Here is a 27,705-nt window from a genome sequence, read left to right on the forward strand (position 1 = left end):
ATACTGGCTTACAAAATATCCTTACTAAGTTCAATTTTTTACCCCTTTTGCTTGTTTGCCTGCTTTAGCATAGGTGACACATATGTATTATTTATTGTGACACCCATATATTATTTATTGTGATACCCATGTTTTATTTATTTTGGATATCATCATCTTCAAGAAGAAGGGTGTTTCTTTTCGTACTAGTGTCACTTTCCAACTTGATTTATATTTGCATGTCTCTGATACCACAGTAGCTCAGTTTGTTGAGCAATAGAATTGTAAACCTAGAGTTGCAGGTTTCATATCAGTGTGGGGCAGCTGCCTTGGGATGTCTTTGGGAAAGGCATTTAGCTTCCATTTGATCAGCATCATATAGCCAGTAATGTGTTAAAAGTGCCATTAAAACGAACAAAAATGAAATAATAATAAACTATGGATTTGTATTCATGCACCTTCATCCAGAGTTTGTATTTATGCACCTTCATCCACCTCTGACCCTTTGTTCACTGTAAAATCCTACAAAAAGCTTTCACTTACGATTTTTCTGTATGCTCTAAGTTTTCAAACCTTACAATGGACATATGTACCTAAACTGTAGTCAGTAAGTACTGCCCTTCGAGTATTCAGATACCTGTACATTTTCCTCATTCTACGCTGTCTTTGTAAAGAATATCAATATCAGAAAAAGTTGCACGCAAAACAGAATTAACCACAATTTCTGGTTTAATCAGGTTAACAAGGTTTTAGCCAAGCATGTCCAAGAAAAGTGGAAACCTTTGAATGTTAAAACCAGAAATGGAACCCAAAATCTGTCTTTTTAATTTAAATGTTACATTCTGTTTTTATTTTGAAGATACAACAGGTCCAAAAAGAACAGGCGCTGATAGAACATATACCCAATGAAAGTAACATATCCACACATTCCGCAACTAATGAAGGCATTATTAGAGGAAAATTCCTTCCCCAACTTCAGTTACACTTGTAAAAGATCTAGTTGGTAAGTCTGGAGATTATATATCCAACATATTGCCTAAACCGATCAGGGTACTTGTTCAGGATGCACCACACACAGCAGCTGGGTAATACCATTCATACACCTTCTCCTAGACAACCATGATGTCACAACTGTCTGAATGCCTAATCCAGCACCAAGATGTGCATGTCCTGTTAAACAAAATTCAACTGATTGGTTATTTTAATACATTTACATTCCTATTTGGTTACTGATTCAGAAACTATCTTAGTAAAATATATTTTAATATTTCCTATTGTTAACAAATGAATAATATTGCATCCAAGACACTTGGTCTTCCAACGAAATGTGTACAAAAAATGTAGTATTATCACTTGGTATTTAAATTATTTGGGTGAATGAAGTGAGAGAGAGAAAACACAAGATGGGCATAGTGCAAAACGTAACATATTGCTAGACTCCAAAACATGCACTTGTTCTACATAGTTGTTGTTGTGGGGCTTAACACCATTTTTCAGCACACGATAGGCTATGCATGGCGGCCAGTATTAATGGTGGAGGAAGAACCCTGTGAAGAACCACCGACCTGTTCTACATAGTAAAATCATTGTTACAATTTTATTCTGATATAATATCAGTTATGTTATTTTCACACTACACTAGGAACAATTCCAAAACTTTCAATGATTTGAAACTACATTCAGATTATGCTTAAGCTAGGAAAGCTAAGTGAATTGCAAAAAATGAATGTTAGGAGCACTGTTGCATACAGAGCACATTTTTGTCCTGTCCCCCAAATTTGACTATGTGTGCCTCTATTGCACGATTTTTCCTCTATTGTAGTTCAGTGAAAACAAATCTCAAAACCCCTAGGTAAATGTCAATTTCAAAAGTATCTGTAAATTAATTGAGAGACTTTACAATGAATTATGTGTCTTATGTCACTTGTCAATATTCACATCAGCATGTGGCCCTTTTATGATGTTATCTGTTTAAGAAAATTTCATAAATCAGCTGATGCCTTCATGGTGTCTGTAGAGGGATTAGGATAAATTATCAAAACTGGTGTCCTCCATTATTTGAAGAATCAAATTTGCCTGTGTATCATCAAATTTGCCTGTGTATCATCAAATCTGCCTGTGTATCACAAAAAATAAACAAGCAATTTATTGGTAAATACTACCTTAGAAAGTTAGAGGAATATTAGTGATTCATGAATAGTTGCAAGTTACTTGAGCACTTGATATGATTTCTACTGTAATAAATTAAGCATCCACCAAGGAAGTTTGTCATGCCAACGACTATAACAATGATGGTGAAATTATCTAAGATGAGGCTCACTTAATTCTTTAATTTTACCAGAGAAATAAAGGATGATGTTGTTGATGAGTAAATCAAAGGAGAAATACAATTCTAGTTCAGAAGATATAGCTAGTCCTGAATCTGACATTAAAAAAGACCAATCTAATCTCCCGTTATCACAAGAGAGTGTGGGAGACAACATTTTTAATGTCAGACATGCAATACTAATTAAAAAAGGATGGGCAATACCAAGTCATTGGATAAGTGTCCGATGAGAGAGCAATACAAGCCCCGAGCTCAAGCATGGAAAAGGATGGAAACTGACTCATTGGATGGGACTGATAAGAGGGAAGTGGAACCTAAGCCTTGTTAAGGATAAAGAAACTTCGAACTGAACAAAGAGCAACCCTAATAAAATTCTTGAATTCAAATATGAACCTTATTTAATACACAAACACACTAACGGAAGGACAAGGGATAAAATAATATAACCATTTTCCTTTTAGAACGCACAGTGTCACCTCCAACTCCAAACCAGCTTGTGTTGGAGCAGAGCTAACCTGGTGCCAACATTAATGTTTATTGCACATGATATGCACCCTTTTAACTGCTGATTTGCTTGGCTTCAGAAATCTGATTCAAACCCTAGAAACTTGATACATCATTTCATCAAGAACACACTTCAAAGAAAAGGTCACCCCAGGTTTATATCCTCAAACAAAGTGAGAAGTGAAAAACACCATATTGGAGGCAGAAACTAGTCATTACTATATATTGTTGGACTTAAGGGCTATGGAGTTACATAACAATCATGGCTCATTTCGTTGACATGGTGCATGATATCCGTTTTTCAGACACTTCAGACCTGACCTCTAAACAGGTCTCACACTGGTATAAATATATGAGAAACTAACTATTGATGCCAGTAAGGAATTGCAACTGGAAAGCCAAAAGTTCCTCCCTACAGTAATTGACTTAATAATGATGCAAACATGGACACTGCTATTCAAGAGGCAAGTACATATCACATATCAAGTGGTTTGCAGACATGATAAAATCTAGCAAACCAGACAGGGATGCAAGTTATTCAGATATCATGCCTTCTTGGCAGAATCAGGCACAATCTCTTTTATTCCTTATGACACAACAGCTACTACCATGCTGAAATCCTGACAAGAGCCGTTGCAGCTTCCTAAACAAAGACTTATCCCAGATGTCTAGAGATACTGAAAAAGTTCTTATGTCCTGGGGAAAAAATATTTGTGTTTATGGTCAGTCAACCATCCTTATTTTTTCCTGCTGACCCAAGCAATTTTTCCCCACAGGATCAAAAAATCAAAAAAATCAAAAAACAAATTTCAGAAATTGATTTGTGCATCTAATTGAGCTTTGTACAATAGTCATTATAAGATGCTGAAATAAAAAATTTAAAATTCTTTTTTAAACTTTTAAAACTATTCCCAAAATTGATTTGTGCAATTAACTGAGATGGTTTAGTCCAATACTTGAATTACTAAGTACATTACATACACTAATAATTATAATACATATGATGTTAAAGAAAAATACCCTAATTTTAGAACCAGTAAAATAGGAAACTCATTTGTTTTTGGCCTAGGACTAAAATATTTTTTGAGCAGCAGCCTGCCATTCATATTAAATATGGAAAATCAGACATAAGAAGACAGATTTAAATATTTTATCACAGGATGATATCTCAAATGCAGTTGATATTGTCAAATTGCTCAAACCCATGAAAACGAATAGTGTGCAATGAAGCAACACCAACCATATCAGTAATTTTTCATCTTAAGAATCATATTATTAAATATTACAACAGAAGTGCAAGAACGTTACTCTGTACTTATGCATTCAATCAAGGTTTCAATCTCCGAAGATAAAAGAAAATATGACAATGACATATAGCAGTTCCTGCTACAAAGGTGTACATCTCTGACTGATGCAAAGGAGGATGCAAATACCGTATATCCTTGCATATAAGCCCATATATGCTTTCATTAACATGCAAACTGTGAAGGTCAAACATATAAATAAACAATTACTTCTATATATCAATGTGTTACCTACATGCAGTATATGATGTAATTGTCCCTTGCAAGATTGTAAGGATATATTAAATTTATTTTGGTAACTAAAATAAGACACTTGTCCCCAAAAATTACCCTAGATTCACAAGCAATGTTCGTGTATGTTCTAGGGTCACCTTCAAAGTTCTTATCAATCATCAGATTCTCTCAATTTCTATCTTAAACACATGAACTAAAAATATATAACTTCATTGTTTTAAGTTCATAACTTCATATACACAAATGTTTCTTGATATTCAATATTGATCTTATATTGATAAAATTATGGGTTTTTTTTAAATCTCAGTGTTAATTCCAGTAAAATGGTTTCTGCCATATTAATTTAAGGGGTGTGCATAGTATAATTTTGATTTTGATTCCAGTGTAAAGACTTAATATTATTAAATATCATTCACAGGAATATACTTGTGTATATGTAATATTTGGAATTAGTTCCTTTGCTAAATCCAATTTTTTCCCCTCGCTTTGCTGTATAATAGCCACTACGAATTACTGCCCATAAATATGTCAACATGATTTAGCCATTTAATTGCTTTAATTTTCATAATTTAGACAGAAGACATTGACAAAGTGTAAAGATGGGTATGCATTCTTGAGTCTTCATCATTGATACTGGCTGTCTACTTTGTGTTTATCTCTTTACAGATTTTAAATTTATATATAAATTTGTGCACATGGTCACTTCTGAAGTAACACAGTTATCTCATCTACAACTGTCTCTTATCTTGTTGAGCAGAATCTCTGCACAATTAGAGCCAGCATTTGTCCGATACATCCACCATAAAAAATTTCTTTAAGTAGCAACATGAAAGGTATTTACATCTGTACAATATATTTTCAGTGACTAGGGGACCCAAAGAAGACACGAAATGTTTTAATTTTTTGAAACCAACAATAAATTCCATGCATTCTTCATATGATACATGTTTTGTGAAGAACTGGAAGAAAATGTATTAAGTCCCTGTAGGGATTGATAATTTCTACATACTGGCTGCAAGGGGCTTGAAACCCGGTTCCAATAGATAAAAATATTGGTTTACTCAGGTCCTTCATCTTGCCTTCCAAATATCTAATTTGATTATCACAGAAGTTTTCAAAATGAATCTTGGAAACATTTGGGGAATATGTTTCAGCATATTACTGGTGAAAAATATTTAGTTTCAAACAAAAATACCAGGCTGAAAGAATTTTCATAGCTATCAAACACAAAGACATTGTTTTATTGATGGAATTTCAGTCCTTGAACAGTCTTGAGTTTGGAATACTCATTACTAAAATTAGCACCCGACTCTTTGGTGCGGAATTGGAAGCACTTGTTTCAGGTATAACGGTACCAATTGCGCAAGTCCAGGTGGCAGAGCTTAAGGTCTAGGGAACATTGTATTTCAAAATAAACAACTAGATGTGATTGGTGCATGTAAGAGTTGTACTTTCTGTTAGGCTTAGAAACAGTTGTGCCTCCTGGCAACATGTGGTATTAAGTTAATTCCTATCCTGATGATATTTTGTATATTTTTTTATGTTTTTTTTAAAATATGGTATACATGTCTGAAACTGTGTATGTTGTGACTAGATAACTTTTACCCATGTCTAGTTCCAGCAGAGTTATCTCTCTTAAATGCAATGGAATACCTGGTTTTGTCATTGTCAAACTGACAATCTAACACTGCTCTCTTGAATATTGTGTGACACGCACGCTAAAGTAGGATAGAAAATATATTTATTTTCCCAAACATTAGCTTTAAGGTCTTTGGAAAAACAATTGGTACCGTGATACCTTCAGACACATGCAGTTCCAAAAAATGACGCGGCTCATAACCTGTCCTCTACACTGAAGACGACATCCAGATTTCATCTATAACGATAAATATATATTTGATCATGAGCACTCAAATTTTTTTCAATTATTAAATTTTTAATATGCTGTTTGCATAGGTTTACTATGGGAACTGAATTAGTACCGCGAGTCCTTTCGGGGACCTCCGCGTAGGTGGAGGTGTCAGAAAACACGACAGATAATCTAAATCACTTAAAATGATATTGAAATCAATTAACTATGATGGCGGTTACAATCATCGCCAAAATTTTAAGTAAGTTATCCATGTTCGTTGATTTGTAACACAACTGTTTCTTTGTTTTTCCTCTTATAAACATTCACTGCCGCTTTGCAGCCCCTCAATGTCGTAATCAAGCAAGCGCTTGCATGATCGCGATCTACCTGTGTAAACATACTTAACTCCTTGGTAAATTTTACCCGTCAGAAAAAATAGCTTTTTTTTACAGAAGCTGTGTGTATAAAAGGTAGCTTGGTAAATCAAATGGCGTCCGGCTGATAAAAAAGTACAAAATAATGTAATTTTAGCAGGTGACCCTAATCTTACCATGAACCCATCTACAGAACACTTATAATTAGTTGAAAATTAATAATCAATAATCCAAAAGAAAATGGGAAAAATCCTTGATCTATGAATTTGGTTTGATTGATATTTGGAGATAATTAAACATGGATACTCACAGGCACTGCAGCATAAAGTAAAGCTTTTAACAATGCTTGAAAAGAAATGGTGCAAATAAATTATGAAAATAAAATTAAAGAAATAAAAAAAAACATTAAAACAGTGGTCAAAAAGAGCTCTCACCATTTTGTAGAATCAGTTATAACGTTTACCATTATTTAATATAAGCCAACAACTTCTATTCTTACCATTGCCATTTTAAAAAATAACTGAATTGAATAAAAATTACCAATTGATAAATTTATATGGAGTAATTCAGCTCAGAAAATTAAAAGAAAAGAACACTAAAGTAAATTTGAAGTCAGCATATGTATAGATAGAACCAGTAACACGACATCGTACAAGCTCTTACAACTGAATCAAACTTATTTAAAACATAAATATAAGAACATAAAATTCACACTGAATATAGCACACAATGAAAATAATACAAGCAAGAAAACATCGATAAATGAATGAAGTTAAACACTCTTGGTACACAAGCAGAGCAATACATCCATAACATTTAGTTCCCTCAGCCATCACATTCTGGAATTTACAAGCAATGCATGAAACTTTTTGTCCACTTTACTCGTTATTAATATTATTTACAGTTGGAAAGAATTCCTACCATACTTTGTTGTCCTTGGACTGGGAATATTAGTAGTGTTTGCATATCTGAAGTTGTATGTGGTTTTGTTTTTTTACAAAGAACATTTCTCATTTAAAATTTTGAATGTCTACATTTTATTTCTTATTCTGCTCATCCAAAAAAATGCCAAGTTAACATGCAGTAATGGAAGTCTGACATAATAAATGAGTAATAAATTGTTAGTTTTCCAAGACTGTTCAATTATTTCCCAGTCCATTTAATTGCCTTGCAGCCTCCTTACAGATATCCGATATATGAGTATTAAAATTAAGCTAACAATCAATAGTAACACCTAGAAGTTTAATCTCATGGTAAAATTGCAATGCCATCCACATTAAGTCACTTTTTTATCATGAGTTCTTGTAATAACTGTGAACAATAACAGCTTGGAATGTTTTGGGGGTTAACCTGCATTTTATTTACAGAAAACCATCTAATTTTAGGGATTTACTATCTTCTAGTAGAGATGTAATAACTTTTGCCAAGGATTTATCAGACTTAGATAATGTATTATCATCTGTGTAGTTATACAAAATGCAATCCTTGACAGAAAAGAACACATCATAAATAAAAAATATTAGAGAACTGGTCCCAAATTGGATCCTTGAAGAACACCTTTGAAAGTATATAACATGCTGCTAATATTCTGACCAATTTTGACACTGTGTTCTATTAGACAAATAGCTATTTAACATAACTAATGATAACTGAGACAGACCATAAGCTTTCAATTTACGTAATAATAATTCATGTGGAAGGCAATCAAAAACCTAAGATAAATATATCAAGACAGCTGCTAAATACTCATTATTGTCATGTGCATTTTTCCAATTTTCAAGCACATACAGAAGAGTCTACTGACAGCCAAAGAAGACCTAAAAGCACCCAAAAGGTTTGAAAATAATTTAAGAATATTTAACCAATTGAAATTCAAAAGCATTTTCAAAAATGTTTGATATAGTTGGGAGTATACTAACCAGTCTGCAATTTCTTTTCTTTAAAATGCTGTAAGGCTAGAACGACCTGTGCTCCTTTTAAATGGCCATGAAAAGTTGAGGATGCCAAGTGTGAATTTGTTTTAGAGAAATATCATCTATACCGGTACCTTTTTTGCATTAACACTAATCCATATGGAAATAAAAATGCCATAAATTAGAGAGAGCAAAAAACTCTCAAGAGGCAAGTGACACAGAATGCTGTTGTAAATAGTTATAATTTGGGTAGGCTGAGAATAACAGATATATTTGCATTTGTAGAAGCACTAAAGAACAACTGGGGTACACTTACAACTACATTAACAAAATGGAAACGTTCTTTTGCCAAAATATCACTAATTTCCACAGGTCTTTGGGTAGACTACCTAAAGAAAGAAAATACTTAATGCTTTATGGAGAGATGTTCTATTGTGCATGGTTTCTTTATGAGGATACTTTTTCAATTGATACATATTTTGATTGTTAGATATATGGCATAATCAGACTATCAGCGAAGCTGGAACATCATTTTTAAAAGTAAGAATCAGACTTAGAAGAATTATTGACTTTGTGGATGCTAATGGACAGTGATTTAGTACAAATCAGTTTCATTCTGGATCTCAATTCAGACAAATAACGGGGCCCCGAGTGGCCGAGTGGTCTAAAGCGCTCTTCGTTACGGATCACTGCCATCTCACCTCTGTCTGCGGCGGTTCGAGTCTAAGATTCAGCCAATGTGGGCATGTGAGAAAGCCTGCCAGTAGCTTCTCGTGGGTCGGTGGTTCTTTCCGGGGTTTTCCGGGTTCTTCCTCCACCATTAATACTGGCCGCCATGTATAGCCTATCGTGCTGAAAAATGGCGTTAAACCCCACAACAACAACAACAACAACAGACAAATAACCTAATAGATATCAAGGCTTAATAACTACAATAATGTAATATCAAAGTTGGAATTAGACAAACAGAAATACTTGCAGGTCTATGCATCAGTTCTAAACTATATTATACTATAGAGCAGACAAAAATGGATGCAAATATGTACAAGAAACTGAGGAGACAAAAAAACGGGGGAAATTCCTATCTCAAGAGTCACAGCGAATTTTGTCAAATAGAAGATAAATGGCAGCAAAGTTCCAGATTAAAAAGGTGTCCACAAACAAGGTGGTATCAGATAAAGACTCTACACAGATTTATTGCTATAAATACATTGTTTTTTAAAACTGGTATAACATAGTAATTTTTGTGTTTTTGAGGGTAGCTTCATGAATCTATATACCATTTGTTTTTGGGGATGCAATATAGCTCATATGTTTTTGGCAGACTGTGTGACTGATTATTACTCAATATAAAAATTAAACTTTATCCACCAAAAAAGTACTGTTTGGTATATACCAAGGACCAAGAGGCAGATGATGTTCTCATTTTATTCTGTTATATTCAAAGTATTACCTTCATTAGTGTGAGGGGCCCCGAGTGGCTGAGTGGTCTAAAGCGCTCTCCGTCATGGATCACTGACATCTCACCTCTGTCTGCATAGGTTCGAGTCTTGGGCTCGGCCAATGTGGATATTTGAGAAAGCTTGCCGGCAGCTTCTCATGGGTCGGTGGTTCTTTCCGGGGGTTTTCCCAGGTTCTTCCTTCACCATTACTGCTGCCATGTAGAGCCTATCTTGTGCTGAAAAAATGGCGTTAAACCCTATAACAACAACAAAATCATTAGTGTGACTGTTCCAGTGGCCTAAGTGATTAGAGTATTGCGTTAGCCTCATATGAATGAAGTCGCGTGTTCAAACCCTAGCCGAGTCATGCTAAAGACTTCTAAAAATGGTAATAGCAGCTACCCCACTTGGTACTCAACATTAAGAGGTTAGTGTTAGGACTGGTCGGCCTGGTGTTAGGATAATGTGACGTGCAGACACTGCAGTAATATGACTCAGACTGTTAAAAAAACAACTCACAAACATATTTATAAATGCATGTATTGTATTATCCATCTTTATATATCATATTTGAAACAAGCTTAAAAAGCTTTTATTTAGTACAAAAAATAAAATGCTTTTAAGCATTTTGTAGGGAAAACATTTCTTAAGTGACAAGTAAAATAAATGTGCCTCAATAAAGCAAGATACCCGAGTCTATGAGTCTATAGAAAGTTATGATCAATGATCACTTTCTCTCATTATATTGTGATACTTTGTAATGAGGTGAATCCAGACCCACAAACATGGTACCTCTAGCTACTGGTTCTGGAGCAGAAATGGTAACAAGACATGTAATACATTGATTAATGCAGGATTACTGATAAATTATAACAAACCATATCCCAAATGTATAAGTAGATAAATGCTGGGCTAATGTACATGCATCATATTTTACGGATTGCCCACTCAATCTGGTTGATATGGACAGAAGGGCCGGGGGTTAGATGCCCACTATACATTGTGGGAGACAACTCTGTCTGGTGGTTTTCCATCAATTCCAGTGGATATCCACTCAATCTGGTTAAAGGTGACAGAAGGGCAGGGGTTCAGTTGGCCACTATACATTGTGCAAGTCAACTCATGATTACATTATTATCACTGTGGTTTCTAACTGTGTCAATAAAATTTAATCCATCCACAACAAGTCATGATGACTACGATGTCCTGTCTGTGATGAACACAGGTGAAAAGGATTAAGGTCAACCATGGAAATGTAGATTTTCCGTAAAACACTGTGTGTACTGTCAACTTTGCTTTGCTTACTTATCATAATAATGACTGCTATAAAATTAAAAGTTAAACTTTAAAGTTTTACACATACAATTTAACTAACAGTTTAGTATAATTCAAAATATTTGGCTGAAATCATGCACAATATATCAGAATTCTAATGACTGAATTCCTACATCTTTATAGTAAAATGGTTTCTGAGTACTATGACAATTCTTGAGCTGAAAATATTATCTGGCAAAAAAAGGGGTAGGACAAAAGAATACACAAGTTCCTGGAAACCTGATTGGTCAGCAGTCCATGTGGAGAAAAGAACCTGCAGATGACTGACAGGTGTCATAAGGTCATTTAACTATAGCATGAATGCATCTTGTACGTATGAACAAAATTAGAGTTAAATATCAAGGCAGTGTCTAGTATTGTTTATACTTATACTTTACTGAGCTACATGTAGTATAAACTTACTACTCTTCCAAGCTGTACTTAATGTTAGTACTTTCGATTTGGTCTTTTCCTCTCAAGCTTTAGGAATAAGGCTTTTTGGTTTTTCCTGTTTAGTATCCAGTTTCCCATTTGTAGGGTTTTATGTTCTTAATACCCAGTTTGTGCAGGAAGTGCCGCCACATTGACCAGTTGGATTCAATGATCAATGCACAAAGGTCACTTGGTTTCTGATTTAGCACAATATCAGTTACCCGTTTTGCTTCATCCTCTGCATTAATATTCTGGGGTACTTGGATACCTTTTCCAGCAACAACAAGTGCTTGTACATAGTCTTTTTCTCCAGCAGAACTGAACACATTAAATATGGGAGTCAGAAATGGTGAGAAAGTTTGCAAACTATAGCTGCATAACAATCGAGCGAGCCTACCATTACCATCCCCAAAAGGATGCAATGTCAAAAACCCAGCTAAAAACACAGCAGCACACTTGAAAGATAATTTTAACGTTTCTTCTTTATATTCTCCACTGTCTGGGATTTTACCTATTTCATCTATCATTTCATTATATCTATCTACAAGCATCAGGACAGCTGCCAAGGCCGATTCTTCAGTGGCAAAGTGTGGGTAAACATGTCTAACACCATTGAAAAAAGCCTGCCTCTCGTTGGTGCTAAACTTACCTGGTCCTGTATGGTAATCATCCATTATTTCATACATAAGAATCTTGTGGGTCTGCAAAATAAATGTTTCAACATCCATCAATCCTAAATAAATCCTTGTATCTTCTTCCTCCATTTTAATTTGAAACACTTCTTTTGCTATATGTTTGTATCCTCTATACAGATTTCCTGTTTCTTGCTCCTCCATGGTTGGTTTACTGGTATGACTTGTAGATTTATAGGACAAGGTGATTTCATCTTTTGTATTTACAAGACTTGGGTAACAAGGCAGTTCAAAACTTGTACTTTTACCAGAATTACCAAGTGTGGAAAATTTGTTTCTTTTTGAATGAACTTCAACATCAGTGGAATCTTGACAGCTTCCAGAATCTACTGAAGAATTTTCATCTATCTCTGCATCTATCAACATAATTATTTCACTGGTTTTACCTGCAGCTTGTACTCCAATTTCTTCCTCTTCCTGTACAGTGAGCAGAAACTTAATCAAAAGCTCTCTATCAGCTTTGTCTTTTTTTTTCATGTCAATTTTATTTTTTGACAATGCCCTGACATATTTCTTCCTGTACATCTGAATCTTGGAGATCATTTGTGAAATAGTTGGTACTTTTCGGGAATCATATTCTTTGAGTCGTAACCGCCATTTTGGAATCTCTGTCGGCTCGAAGTCCAGATACTTTTCACAGGTAGCCATATTTTTATCTGAAAAGAAAACAAATGATATTACAACATTATCATGCAGCCGAACCGTTTCACTTACGTTCTGAAGTCACAAAATCTCTAAACAGTCAGTATAGAATAATAAGCAATTGCAACGACTCTGTGAAAATAGTAATTCCTGTAAACTGCCACAATGTATGATGTATATTAATCAAAGAAAAAAGCTGGGATTATAATAACTGCAATAAGCAAGTATCCACAAGACCCTTGGGAAAAAAGTAAAATATTCCCCGTCTCACAGCAGGGAGATCAAATCTAGAAATTTGGAGTCACATTCTTAAATTTCATGATACAGTTTCCCTCCAAAGCAGCTTGGATATACATAGTAGGTTTCTCTTTCAGGACAAAGTTGCATGTTAGTCTACTGTAGATAGGCAAGATAATTACCACAAAATATTGCCTTGAAGTAAATAATATTGGTAAAGTGTATTTTCAATTATCCAGTGTACAGTAAACAGGAAAAGACCTTTATCATGGAATTGCTTTGTTCTAGATCATTTTTAACCTAAGTTAATGGCCACTAGTACCCAGCATTTACTTTCATCCTTTTTTACATAAAAAGTATTAATCTTAATCCACTGTCAAGACATTTAGCCCCTATTTATACAGACTTGAAAATATGTCACAGTAGCAGACATTGGTAAAATCAAAGCAGAAATATGCAAACAGCATATTAAGACAGGAAAGATCAATAAAAAAAAATTTTGTTGTAAAAATGTATGATTTGGATTTTTAACACAGCTTTAACAATTTTTCAGCCATATCGCTATGATATCTGCAGTTTATGGTAGTATCTAGGACTGGGGCATCATGTCATAGACATGTATCATCATATTCCCACCCAGTCACATTATCCTGATACCAGGCCAACCAGTCCAAACACTAACCCGACCAGTCCTAACACTAACCTCTTAATGCTGAGTGCCAAGCAAGGCAGCTGTTAGCACCATTTTTGTGAGTCTTTGGCATGATTTGGCCTGGGATCGAATCCTGGACCTCCCACATCCGCAGCAGATGCTCTAACCACTGGACCACCGGAGCAGTTTTAAAAAAATGAATCACCATTTGAAAATATTCATCACCTTTGGTAATTTTTTTTATTGCTAGCATCAACATAACAAGTTAATAAGATGGTTATTTTATATACCTAGCCCTGTGAAACTGACTGTGATTGTTAACTTTTTTAAAGCTTAATGAAATTCATTTATACAAGGTATACAGAGAAGTGTGCGTCAAATTCATTATTGATAATTTTCACTACATCTCAGACAGCTAAAGGCACATCTGGACCATTAATCTGACATGCATCTCAAACAACAAAATGCACGTCTGGACCATTAATCTGACATGCATCTCAAACAGCAAAAGGCATGTCTGGACCATTAATCTGACATGCATCTCAAACAGCAAAAGGCAAATCTGGACCATTAATCTGACATGCATATCAAACAGCAAAAGGCACATCTGGACCATTAATCTGACATGCATATCAAACAGCAAAAGGCACGTCTGGACCATTAATCTGACATGCATATCAAACAGCAAAAGGCACATCTGGTCCATTAATCTGACATGCATATCAAACAGCAAAAGGCACATCTGGATCATTAATCTGACATGCATATCAAACAGCAAAAGGCACGTCTGGACCATTAATCTTACATGCATATCAAACAGCAAAAGGCACATCTGGTCCATTAATCTGACATGCATATCAAACAGCAAAAGGCACGTCTGGACCATTAATCTGACATGCATATCAAACAGCTAAAGGCACATCTGGACCATTAATCTGACATTCATATCAAACAGCAAAAGGCACGTCTGGACCATTAATCTGACATGCATCTCAAATAGCAAAAGGCACATCTGGACCATTAATCTGACATGCATTTAAAGTTTCATTCGGATGCCTTCAAAGAAATTTGGATGTTTACTGTAGCAACTATAACTGATAAATGTACAGATGGACAGACTCAATTTGATCTGGTGCTTTATGGCACAGCTGCACAATTTGGTTAGTTTGTGCCAAGACAATTAATACAAGTGCCCTTGCTCCAAGAAACAGCATGATAAGATTCAAACTTGCCCCTTTAAAATTGTGAGTCCTACACAATAACCAAATAAGGAACTTACATATTAGTTATATATATATATATATATATATATATATATATATATATATATATATATATATATATATATATATATGTTATTAGTCAGATAAAATATAGTCAAGCTTGTCATAATAGTCACCCTTACAAGGTGTTTGACTGACTATACACCAAATTTTTCAGGAATGTACTTTATGGTTTTGGAGATTGTCTGCACAGGAATACCAACAAACAGAAGCAAAATTCTTAACACAAGCCAAGTATTGTCTAATAGTCCAATATGCATATAAGGTTTCAGAGAGATGTATTGAACAATCTGAAGTTTGTTCCAGAAATTAAATATGAATAATGGATATATTTGAACAAACTGAGAAGAATTTTGTTTTGAAATCCTGCTTGAAAACCAAAGAATGGATACTGGATGGAAGATGGCCCATGAGGCTGAATACATTAAAAATATAGGAAGTGAAGACGAGTGAACAGCAAACACTACAAGACATACATCTGGTCACCTCTAATCTAATATGCGATGAAATGTTGAAACTTCTAAACAATACCACTCGAGGTTTTTTACCAAATATATGTATAAAATTTCATTGAGAGATACATAGATAGATAAATGGATGGATAAATACTAGGCAATCTTGAATAATATAGAAAAAGACGTCGATTAAATCTAGGTCTTATCAATGCATTTATTTTCCAAGTAACCTAGCTGATTCATTCTAGGCTGCACCATTATGCCACTGACTGATAATTTTCATCTTTGGTGCACAGAAGTTCCCTCCATGGCATCCATAGGGTTAAAAAAAAATCGCAAGGAAATAAACATACCAGTAAATGATCATTACAGATGGTTTAGGCTGAATGGAGTGCATACCAAGCTTACTGAATTGAGTTCTGTTATTACAAATTAAGTACAAGGTGAGTTAAACTTGCTGACATAAATCAACTACTCATTTGACATCATTGGAAAACATGGATCAAAGCAAAGATACTAATGCATTCATTTACAAAGTAGTGCAGAGGAAAGAACTATTGTAAATTTATTGAGGGGAGTGGTTACAAGTGGAGAAAATTCAAATCCCAATATGGAAGGCTCGTGACAGGAAAGGCATAATAAAGATCACTGGCCTCAACTGAGTGATATTTTAATTTTTCTGTATATTTCTGTATATGGTTTAGATGACTTCAAATCAGACTCGACTATGATATGCTACTTTCCTACATACTTTACCTTATAAACTAAATTAGCCATGACCTGAACAATGGATATGGTTATCTGAACTGCAGACAAGTAACTATATAAAACATTGCTGAAGTCAGACTCTGAAATTGATTCCAAGCATAAAATGCTGGGAAAGAGAATATTTATTACAGACATTAAGAAATCCATAATGTGAGTACCTAAATACCTGTGATATGAATTTGAATTTTATTTATCTTTTATTCTCCTGTTGTATTGTCTTTTGTCGGGTATTGCATTGCTTCTTAATCTGCTGTTAAAATTGGCACTCTACTGTCTATGTGTGTGTGAGTGTGATTTGGATTTTGAATGTAGCTTTAGCAATTGTTCAGTCATATCGCTACAATATCTGCATTGTGGCAGTTTATAGTGATGTCTAGCAGTGGGGCATCATGCCGCAGACATGTAGCATGATGTCCCACCCAGTCGCATTATCGTGACACCAGGCCCACAAGTCCTAACACTAACTTCTTAATGCTGAGTGCCAAGTGAGGCAGCTGTTGATACCATTTTTGTAAGTATTTGGTATGACTCTACCAGGTATCGAACCCACGACCTCTCGCATCCGAGGCCAATGCTCTAACCACTAGGCCGCCGGAGCGGTACGTCTATACGTGTACTGTTACACTGTAAAAATATGTAATGAGTTCCTGTAGAAGCACTATTATTATGTAGATAAAATATATTGTACTGAGCCAGTGCTTACTTGGACTACCAATGTTAAATAATTATTCTTTTATCTTGTCTTGGTTAATTTTTTAGTCACACCCCCAGAATTTGTAGCACTGGTTTTAAAATCAGGATAGGTAAGTAGCCAGCCACCGGAGAGGTCCACTTGAAATGAAATAAAACATGATGGAAATGTCAAATTTAGTTAATACCATATGTGCCTCATGTTTGTGGCCTTGGATTTAGTGTTAGCTGTCACAGCCACTGTTCATAAGTTGGTTTTCTTTACCTTTTTGTCAGCTGGAAACCTAAGACTAAACTTTTTGTTACAGTAAAGGCAATGCAAAAACTTGATTACTATAACACGCACTTTTTATATCATGTTACAAACAATGGAAAATGGAAAAATAAAAAGAATGAAACTTTTAACTGACATATTGTAAAACGAGGAGGGAAAAAAAACCTTTGTTATGAAATAGCATGAAAAAAATATTTTAAAACTTAAAACATTTTTAAGTACAAGTTATTAATGTAAAGCCTGAATGGGAAACAATACAGCAAATATAATGTATTCGTCTCTTCTTTATCATTATTTATAATTGTTCTAGTGCAGTTAATATGTATCTGAAAAAATGAAACATGTTGCACATATTATTAATACAGGGACTTCATAAATAATTGATTTATGAACCTTGGCCTATTTGTCTCATTCCAAATGAAAGACACATAGCATTTACTTCAGGAGAATGCACCATGGACATATTTCCAGAAATAGAATTATTTTTACACACTTGGATTAATGGTAGAGCTAATATAGCAAAGAATTTGGAGAATTTATAAACATTCTTCAATGATGAATAAATTAAGCAGATGTAGATAAACACATCATATTGTGACTGCAATAGTTTCATGCAATATTATAACAGAAGAGTTACTATCATGTTATGGACACGTCCCATGGCAGGTCGAGGAGACGGGATCAGTGTAATAAAAACAAATCAGTGGATCTCAAACTCTTTCCAATAGTATTACAATGTAAAATGACTACCAAGATATTTTTCATGTTCTTTTAGGTTGATAAAAAAACAAATATTAGGGTATATATCTTACGTTGTATGACTAACCTTCCTCCCAAACCCCATTCCCTGTGAGTGGCACAATTTAACCAAATACACTCAACTACACCCAAATACTGCCTAGGATCAAGCACATGACAAATTTACAACTAAAGATTTTACATTAGTTCACCTTATTTAATTAGGGTCTCAGCCAATGGAATGACTAGGGATTCAGGATTCTGCCAAAGGGATGACTAGGGACTCAGGATTCAGCCAATGGAATGACTAGGGACTCATGATTCTGCCAAAGGGATGACTAGGGACTCAGGATTCTGCCAAAGGGATGACTAGGGACTCAGGATTCATCCAATGGAATGACTAGGGACCCATGATTCAGCCAATGGAATGACTAGGGACTCAGGATTCTGCCAAAGGGATGACTAGGGTAATGAAAGTTTTCTTAAAGGCACAATACTTCAGATAAAGGTAAATGCTTATGACTGAATTTTTTGCATGTATATTTTGGTAAAAATCATTGTAAAATTAGGTTCTAGGTTAAAGCAAGATATGTTAAATTACCTTATTGAAATGAAAAGCAAACAGAAATTCTTAGTAAAAAACGTAACGATCATTCCAACTCCTGACTGGCAACACATATTTTTGGGTGCCTTTGATCAAACTGTGAATAGGTTAAATTCTTCATGTTTTCTTCAACTGGCATATGAAGGTGTAGGAAGTACCATACACCCAGCTGCATGAAGTATCATCATATCAGACATAACATGGCCACGTGTCAGGGCTGGCAATCCAGAAATATATACTGTACTATTCAAAAAAAGAAATGTATATTTTTCAATTGCCTACCAAAGATTAAAAAAATAATAATAATGTGCCTTTAAAAAACACTTAAAATAACCCACTGTCGCCTAGTTTGACTTTTCCAGCCAAGAACCAAAGACTCTGAAATTTCATGTGCAATATATGCTGCGAATGGTTGAAATATTTATCCTAACAGCTGTAGACTCCAGGGGTCAAACTAGACTGGAATTTTAGGGAGAAGTGGATGCAAAACAAGATACATACATATATATATATATATATATATATATATATATATATATATATATATATATATATATATATATCATGTGTATTCTCTTATTTGAATTATACCCTCTTTTCCTTGATTTCAAATCTGAATTTAACTTTGGATTTAAGCAACGATTTATTTTCAAGTAATTAATTGTCTGAGTTATTTTGGCCATATGACTGTAAATGAAAATAAGAGAAACTACATTGTAACAAATATTAACCGAGATGTTACCAGATTACATTATTTTAACTGACCATGTAAAAATGCTTAATCAATTACCGTTATTAATTTTTTTAAAATACTTTCTAAAAGTTCACAAAAATTGCACTTTGAAGATTTTTAGATTCGTTTGAAACAACCCATATACCATATACATGATGGCAAATGTGTCTTCAGATCATCCTGTTTGTCCTAATATCTTAGTTGCGCATAAAACGTGACTGTAACTATTCCTACAAAACATTAAAATGCATAAAATTACAGACATGGCTCACTTTATCGTGGGTTTATGAATTAAACCCTTCTTTCCAATCAAATCAACATGGACATTTGAGCACATCTATTTATAGAAGGAGGGGTTTTCGTAATGGAACCATTCTACATAGCTTCAATACAACAGTCAAATGATAGGATAGCAATTTATGGTTTATAGCTTTGTCTGCATATTTGTAGTAATTTTAAGTATTGGTTATTGTATATTTTTCTGAATATATTTGCTCGATGATTTACGAAAACAGACAATCTAAGTAACTGATACTTCCCAGGCACTGTGATGTCTGCCTTATTTCCCAAGTACCGGTTCATTTACAGTTTCAAACTAATTTTATGATGAAATAGTGTACGTGAGGCAGTTAAAATATTCTAATCACTGACTCTGTTCTTAAAATACAAATTGCTATTTACATACAATTGTTCAAGTTTCGAAACTCAAGTTTGTATGTTTCTGATCCTCAATAATTAACAAGCAAAAATCAGGAATGATTAATGGTCAATCAGCTACCAAAACACATGCTGTGAATGTGCAAGAACTTGTCAACGCAACTGATATCAAAACTAGGCCTAGCTACTGATGGCTTCACTACAACATAACACCGAAACTACTCTGGCTATAGCAAAGGGGCAGCTCAAAAGGTATGGTCAGTCAATGTACAGTGACCCTGCTTATAGCACGCTCTATTATAACATGAATTCGGAGATAACATGACCATGACATGGATCCCGAAATTTCTTTTACCATATTACAGGAATTTTTCTTGTAAAGAAAAAAATTCTTATAAGTATGAAAAATAAAATATGTAAAAAAAATTATTATCGTCTGTAAAAGTGATTGCAAATAAATTTGAATATAAGAATATTGTGGCATGGCTCTTTAAATATCATATACGTGTCTTATTCTTGTACATGGAACAAATTTCTTCTTAAAAGTGTGAAAAATAACGTGTAGAAAGTTTATTGTCATTTTCGGGAGGAAATTGCACATGAATGTGAATATAAAACGATCGTGGCTTGGCTCCTAGAATTTTACAATTTAACCAATTTCTTACAGTTCTGTGCCAAAATAAACATCGGAAATACAAGTATCTGAATCAATAGCTCGGCCTTTTGAAAACTTGTTTGTTGTTGAAACATGAGAGCTCATAAGTATTAATCATATTATTACTGATCCAAGAGCAATGAAGCCATCAAATGTACTCTGTGTTTGTCTTCAGTGCATCCATATATAATCATCGCTCAAACAATATCCAACATATGTTCTCTAAACTGCACACACAACTAAGGAAAAAACAATGCGGCAGTTGATAAAAGATTCTTGTCTCAATTTATAAATCAATTAATTTACCAGTAAGTACATTGCTCATCATCAAAGTCAATTGCTGAGCTAAACTTGTTCAAATTATGAGGGGCCCCGAGTGGCCGAGTGGTCTAAAGCGCTCTTCGTTACGGATCACTGCCATCTCACCTCTGTCTGCGGCGGTTCAAGTCTAAGATTCAGCCAATGTGGGTATGTGAGAAAGCTTGCCAGTAGCTTCTCGAGGGTCGGTGGTTCTTTCCGGGGTTTTCCCAGGTTCTTCCTCCACCATTAATACTGGCCGCCATGTATAGCCTATCGTGTGCTGAAAAATGGCGTTAAACCCCACAACAACAACAACAACTGTTCAAATTATGTGGCAATGATTTTATAAAACAGAAAAAAATGAAAGCTGCAAACATGTGCGCGTAGCTTGGCAGTGTTGTTTTATGCAATCAGTTGGCCAGTGAATAATGTCAACCATTCCCAACAAATGCACCCCCATTGTTTACTGACAATTATTCTTGCAGTACAAATTAATAGGTGTAAAAGTGTTAATTAGTAGACATTTTGAATGGAAAATGGGAAACAGAAATATAAGGCTTCTACTGTTAAAGAAAAGATTGAAGCTTTGGACAGGATTAAGTCAGTCTGGTGTTAGATAATCACAAGTAGCTAAAGATTTAGGTGTGAATGAATCAACAATCCGAGGAAAGAGGCAAAACTATTAAGAGTTTAACATTGTTTTTTTCCAAGTTTATCGTGGTATAAACTGTCAGTTGCCGACTCACACAGCAAATAACGCCCGATGGGCATTATGTAAGCTGTGTGAGTCAACAACTGACAGTTTATACCAAGATAAACTCAGAAAAAACAATGTTAAACTCTTATAACTGAAATTTCAATTATGCGTTATGTTATTTTGTTTGCATCATTAAAAAACAGAAATCTTAATATAGTGTAGTAATACATGTTTGGGGTTTCTGTTATGTAGCTATTTATAGCACTTGGGATCTCCAGCTTTATCGTAATAAGGTCATCATAATACCAGTTCTTCAACCAATGAAAACCAAATTTATTCCTATATTTTTTTTTAATTGTTAGAATGTTCTTTTCCTTTAATGCTTACTTCGTGTCTGCCTTCACTGGCAGTGTTTATCTTACGATGTACTTGTGACTCAATTTATAGAAGTGGGTATTCTTAAAAAAGTAGTTCTCCTTACAGTTCATATGGATATAAACGCAATTCGTTTTGATCACGTGGTAACATTCTGACCAATGGAAATGTTACTTTCCTTTACCAGCTATTGGCATTGCACTTATAGAGAGAAGGCTGTGGATATGCATGATAGTGAGGGATTCATGAGGAAATAAAGCAAGACTAGCAGGAGACACCCAACTTGATGCAGCCCTGTATCAGTGGTTTGTCCAGACTAGAGCTGAAGGAGTGCCTATATCAGGAACAATTGTAAAGGCACAAGCTGAAACATTTCAGACTGACTTACATGGGCAAGATTCCAGCTTCAAAGCAAGCAGTGGATTGCTAAACCATTTTAAGAAGCGACGTGGGATTAGTCACACGACAGTTTCCGGAGAAATCCGCTCTTCAGATTCTGAAGCTGCTATGAACTATTCAGAGGAATTGAGGGAAATAATAGAGTAAGGTGAATATTCCCCAGAGCAGATTTACAATTGTGATGAAACTGGATTGTGCAACAAAATGATGCATGACACCATCCTAGCTGTAAAAAAAAGATGAACATGAAGGGTTTAAGAAAATAAAGGAGAGATTAACTTTGCTGTTTTGTGTCAATAAAATGGGAAGACACAAATTTAGCCACTATGTATCTGAAAATTAAAGTCGCCTAGGTGCTTCCATCATTTGAATGTGAAGACACTACCATTTTCACATGATGCCACAAAAAATGCACGGATGACAGCTGCTTTGTTTGAAAAATGGTTTCCAAATGAACTCGTACCAGCAGTTCAATCCCACCTCAGAAATCTGAAGATGGAATCGAAGGTATTGTTATTATTGGACAACTGCTCCACACACCCACTTGCAGACAGACAACATGGTTAGTAAGGATGGGAAAATAAAAGCCAGCTTTCTCCTAAAGAATACAACTTGCAGGATTCAGCCTCTGGACCAGGGCATAATATCAGTTTTTGTGATGCTGATGATGGTGATGATTCTGATGATGACAGCAAGGAGACACCACACCTGAGGATAATACACCATAAGCAACAGAAGCCATCAAAAGTTTAGAGTGTACTTTGAGATGGATGGTGACGCAAGATATCAACTACATTCAAATTCTTCAGTTGAGAAATATGATTGACTTTGCCAAGAGCAAACATGACAGTAGAAGAAAGTAGCTGAAAATCACTGAGTTTTTCAAACAATAATAAAGTAATACAATTCACGGATGAGAAAATTTAGCAGTATGAAAATTTATACAGACACCGTTAATTAACCTTCAGACGTACTGTTTCATCATTCGTTATGTAATTTTTGCTAATTTCTTTTTCCACTGAATTCAGTCACATAATGATCTGCAAAATTATTGAATATTTTAAATTTGTGTGGAGATATTTTCTATGGAAATAATTGTATTGTGGATTCAATGTATATGAGATTCATGGATGAGTACACGGTGTTGATACTCTATTCATGCTATAGATTAGACATGTATATATAAACAATACACGTGTATGTACCAATGCATGGTTCTCTGAATAAAGTAATATATTATATATGCAATCTCTGTTATCACTGCAGGTGTTTATCTCATTTAACATGCATTGATTTAAAATAGTAACTGCCAATGAAGCATGCATTTTTGCACCTTCATTTATTACCCTCCTATGCCAAAAAATTTGTTAGTACTGTACATGATACGGTTCGGTTCATAACACCGTCGGGTTCTATGGCTCTCAACTATCACGTTCTAGCGAAGTCACACAGTACTTCTAAAAAAATCACAAGGCCAAGTCATTTTTGCTTTCATAAGAGAAGGAATAAGTTTACTTTTTCAGTGACTTAGACGCCCACTTTGCCTGGAAGCATTACCCCTTTAGACCATTTCATAGTAACATCAGTATTCCTGTAAATAAGTCAGAATTTTAGTCACATGACAACTGGTCAAATGAACAATGTAAGCAAGTAGCAAACACAGAAAAATATCAAATTTGTCAAGCACAACATTCAACCATAAGACATCACTGACTTCATTATCTTCAATTTTTTAATTACAATTTATCTTGCAACTAACTTTTATAAAGGCATGTAGAAACAAGCATACATTAGAGTTAACATCCACCAGATCAACAAAAATGTTCCATAATAATTAGTTTTGGGGAAAATCAACTCACAGTATGTTTCACATATTTATGTAACAAATACAGTTTCATGTAAAGTTTCGAGTGTTTGTGGGGGTTTTTTAATTTTAAATATTAACATAGCTTTAACAAATTTTGTGTGTGTGTGTGTGTGATTTGGAATTTTAATGTAGCTTTAACAGTTTTTCAGTCATATTGCTATGATGTCTGCAGTGTGACAGTTTTTAGTGATGTCTAGCACTGGGGCATGATGCCGCAGACATGTAGCATCATGTCCCACCCATTCACATCATCCTGACACCAGGCCGTCCAGTCCTAACACTAACCTCTTAATGTTGAGCGCCAAGCGAAGCCGCTGTTAGTACAATTTTTTTAAAAAGTCTTTGGTATGACTCAGTCGGGGTTTAGTCATATTGCAACAATGTCTGTAGTGTGGTAGTTTATAGTGATGTGATGTGATGTGATTTTGATTTTTAACGTAGCTTTAACAATTTTTCAGTCATATCGCTACGATGTCTGCAATGTGGCAGTTTATAGTGATGTCTAGCACTGGGTCATCATGCCGCAGACATGTAGCATGATATCCCACCCAGTCACATTATCCTGACACCAGGCTGACCAAACCTTAATGCTAAGCACCAAGCAAGGCATCTGCTATAATAAGTTTTATATTTCTTACATATGACTCAGCCAGGATTTGAACCCATGACCTCACTCATCTGAGACATATGCTCTAACCACTTAGACCACAGGCATGGTCCATAAAATTTGAAAAGGATTTTTTTTATACCTGCCAATACTCTAATTATAACTTTATAATTTTTTTTTAATTATTTGTAATAAAAATTGCCTGTACTACTTAACCTACTTCAAAACCGATGTCAATTACAAACAAAATGACTGAGCCTGCGTATATTTAATGTAATATGTAACATTTTTAATCAGTCTCTTACATATGATTGTTATGTATACAATTATTTAATTTGTAATTTACTTGTTGACTTTTCTCATTGATTATATGAGATGTGTATCAGTATTATGCAACTGACCTTAGTCAAAAATCAAGTTATTGGTCTTCCTGACCCGTGTTATTTATTTTGTAAACAACATAATGCATAGCTAATATTTCTCTATTTTAGATTAAAATATTCAGATCATAATTAATGGAGGTAAACATGTTTATTTCTTTCTGAACCTAAGACCATAGTTTTTTACTTGGAAATTCCCAAACCTGTTGAGTATATTCTCAAGTATATGGGCATTACTAACAGCAAATTCTATCAACAATGTTCCCTTTTCTGGAAATAAGAAAATAATTGATCAATAGAAAATGTTATCAAATATCTACTTTCACTTTGACCTCTATCCAAATATAAGTCTCATACATCTGATAAGGAAAGCCAAATCACGTCCCATTTAGTCAAACAATTTCTTCAACTTCATGATATTTACAATCGTACAGGCATAGTCACATGATTGATATTGCCTACATATCAGTCGTTGGCAAAAAACAAAGTAGAGAAACCCTGATTTCCTCCTAGAATGTCACAATAGTGTATGACTCTATATATAGATTTATTTGATGATATCTCAAAATATGCAAATAAAATTATACCAGTAATCCATTATGAAAAAACTTGTAATAAATATGCAAGAAATAATTAAATACTTGTATTTAATAAAGTGGGAACTAAAGGAGAAACAACAGAACTGTCATGTTCCAGAAAATGTCCCAGCTGCTTCTAGAAAGTACATGATCAATTCTTTGAATACACTCATAACAATCGTAAATATGTAGTATTTTCAATTTTAAGTATTTTGCTATGCACTGTCATGATGTGGTATGTTACTGGTGGCATCAAATTTATTTCATACCTTGCTTGGGCCACCATACTGCAATTATATCATTTGCAAATGAATCTCATTGTATATTGCAGTATATTCAGCATATTGTACCTGTTTATTGAAAAATAGGCATCATTTTTAACATTTCATGAATATTGGACTGGAAATGATCAATAAACATGTATGGCATCATTCATTTCCAGGTAAATTAGCTTCTTTCATTTGTAATTTTTTTCTTGATTAGTACCGGGAGAATATGGTACATTGGTATATACATGAGTTTATTTTGGTAGTGATCACCAACAAGGAGAGACTACTATTGGTAGAAAATATATCCCCGTGCCATTTTTGTGGTCTTTGTGGATATAATTTATGTTGAAATACCACCTCTCTTCTACCTTCTTTTGTACCAAAATTTGTGATTTTACATAAAAAATAAAAACCAATGGCAAAACTAGAAACATAACTCTAAAAATGCCTTTGATGGATTCTTGAATCACAAAAGCAAAAATATTCTGAAAATCGCAAAATTAATTACATGCAAGGTATACTGACAAGTCCTTAATACTTTAATAAGAAAAGTATATCAATTAAGATCTGATTAAATTGGTATTTACTTTAGGGAGTAGAAGTAATTAATATTAGTAATTCATAGAATCTTGCATGTGGGGTTATGCTGTGAGAAAACCAGAAATGGATAGTTTCAATCTGGCTGCCCCCATGTGTTTCATTTTTCCTTCATTCTCTGAGTCTTCTATCAGCTTGTATTTAGTTATCTTATTATTTCCCATATAAATTCATTTTGACATTTGATTATTAAAAGTCATAACCAGTTGTAATGAAGTCGACCATATATCTGGACAGGGCACATCATTTAGAAAAATTACTCATGAAAATACCGATTTGTATTCATTGTATGCACTGTAAGAAAGAAATGCTCAATTTTCGGACAATTTGTTTTTACTATGAGAAAAAGCCATGAAAAGGATTATATTGTATTTGCTAATTTGTAATTTCTGATGCTTTGACCTTCAAAAACCATATTTTTGAATCTGATATGAATTTTAAATTTGACCCGTTATCGCTACATGCTACGTTGTTGACATTTACAATTATATATCAGAACGCGAACATTTTTTTTAATAGTTCAATTTTATCCATATTTTCGACATATGTTTGAGTATATTTAAATATAATTTCGGTAGTATATTTGGGAAGTACCTTATTGGTGATACTAAACTTATTTTGGAAAGTATCGGGGTGTTTTTGACAGTATTTGAGTATGTACAATTTAGTTGGGTAAATCGTGTCGTCAATTCAACTGGTTTTTATAACTAGTTTATCTATTACAGAATACTGAACCAGAAGGATGTGCCCAATAAATCCCACAACTAGGCCATAAATTATTACAATTGTACCTTATATAAATTGTGCAGAGCAAACAGCCTCTTGACGTGAAGTTTTAAATTATTGTCCAGACTGTAATGTACATGACCGATGCACTCACTA

At 34.3% G+C, this 27,705-nt stretch overlaps 1 protein-coding gene across 3 annotated transcripts; it reads right to left on the reverse strand.

The window, feature by feature from the left end:
* Positions 1-849: 849 nt before the first annotated feature.
* LOC149789806 (uncharacterized) lies at positions 850-27,705 on the reverse strand. 3 transcript variants are annotated; one of them, XM_089971796.1, is made up of 3 exons: positions 27,615-27,705; positions 12,324-13,022; positions 850-1,149 (listed from the first exon to the last, which is right to left on the reverse strand). In XM_089971796.1, exons 2-3 carry the CDS (start codon positions 13,012-13,014, stop codon positions 1,025-1,027), a joined length of 816 nt encoding a protein of 271 aa, XP_089827922.1. In that variant the 5' UTR covers positions 13,015-13,022; positions 27,615-27,705; the 3' UTR covers positions 850-1,024. The 3 variants fall into 3 exon arrangements, with proteins under 3 accessions (XP_089827922.1, XP_089827920.1, XP_089827921.1); XM_089971794.1 differs by lacking the exon at positions 850-1,149 and having other exon boundaries at positions 10,455-13,022; XM_089971795.1 differs by lacking the exons at positions 850-1,149; positions 27,615-27,705 and adding an exon at positions 24,041-24,113 and having other exon boundaries at positions 10,455-13,022.

Source organism: Sinohyriopsis cumingii, chromosome 10 (assembly GCF_028554795.1).
Source record: "Sinohyriopsis cumingii isolate HCF-2022 chromosome 10, ASM2855479v2, whole genome shotgun sequence".
Classification (NCBI taxonomy): Eukaryota; Metazoa; Mollusca; class Bivalvia; order Unionida; family Unionidae; genus Sinohyriopsis; species Sinohyriopsis cumingii.

Bases quoted from the DNA above. Each gene is read 5' to 3' on its own strand.
- LOC149789806 (XM_089971794.1), bottom strand. From the start codon at position 13,014: ATGGCTACCTGTGAAAAGTATCTGGACTTCGAGCCGACAGAGATTCCA.